Consider the following 951-nt stretch of genomic DNA (forward strand, 5'->3'; position numbering starts at 1 on the left):
GCTGGCACCAGGCATGGGTCTGGATGGGTGGAGGGTGGGAATGGCAGTGGGGCTGGGGCTGAGATTGAGCATGAGCTGGGGTGAGGATAGGATGGGATTTAGGCCTGCACTGGAGTTTGGGCTTCTGGAGAGGATGTAGTTATTATGGTACTGACTGTCCCATCGCCCTCAGATCCTACACCATTGGGCTTGGCCTCCACGGACTTTTTGAATGGGATGAACCAGGCAGCCAGATCATCAAGGCCAATTTCTCCATGCAGCACCCACAATACATCAGACCTTGGAACAGTAGTGACCTCATGCTCATCAAGTTGAACAGACCAGTTGTGGAATCAGACACCATCCGGACCACCCCCATTGCGTCCAAATGTCCAACACCTGGAACCAGGTGCTGGATCTCTAGCTGGGGTCGGCTATTGGATGGTGAGTTTTGGAGTTCCTGTCTTTGAACTCACTGATACCTGTGGTGTCTCTGCCCAGGAGTGTTGTTGACCCTGTGTCCTTTCTTGCAGGATACTACCCTTTAGATCTTCAGTGTGTGCTTGTTCCAGTGGTTCCAGAGGAGTACTGCAGTGGTGGTGAGTATATGCACTGGTGGTGAGGACCACAAGGATTCTTGCCCAGTAAGAGGCAGGGACAGGGAAGCAGGGGTTTAGCATGGAGGTGGGGTTTAGAACCCACTGGAGGCACAAGGTCATGCAGGAATGAGGGAGACTCAGAGGACCATGGGGAGATGCAGGTGCAAAGAGAAACAGAGAGAAGAAAGTGGGAGGTGAGAAGGAAATAAGGAGACACAGGGTAAAGCAGCCACAGAGACAGGTAAGGAGAATCAGGGAGAAGTAACGAGCCGGCAGAGAGACGCAGAGTCATGATGTTGAGAGGAGGGATGGAGACTCCTGGGAGGGACACCGGGAGAGTCCAGGGAGAAGGAACACAGCTTTAAGAACAGAC

The 951-nt window shown here is 53.0% G+C and overlaps 1 protein-coding gene across 1 annotated transcript in view; it reads left to right on the forward strand.

Moving 5' to 3' along the window:
• LOC102014618 overlaps positions 1 to 951 on the forward strand; it is a 54,886-nt gene that overhangs the window by 29,866 nt on the left and 24,069 nt on the right. Inside the window, exons 3-4 of the mRNA XM_013508941.1 lie at positions 173 to 423; positions 513 to 578. Coding sequence (XP_013364395.1) covers positions 173 to 423; positions 513 to 578 — 317 coding nt within the window. The remainder of the gene's footprint in view (positions 1 to 172; positions 424 to 512; positions 579 to 951) is intronic.

Source organism: Chinchilla lanigera, unplaced genomic scaffold, assembly GCF_000276665.1.
Source record: "Chinchilla lanigera isolate Chin_1 unplaced genomic scaffold, ChiLan1.0 scaffold00158, whole genome shotgun sequence".
NCBI lineage: Eukaryota > Metazoa > Chordata > Mammalia > Rodentia > Chinchillidae > Chinchilla > Chinchilla lanigera.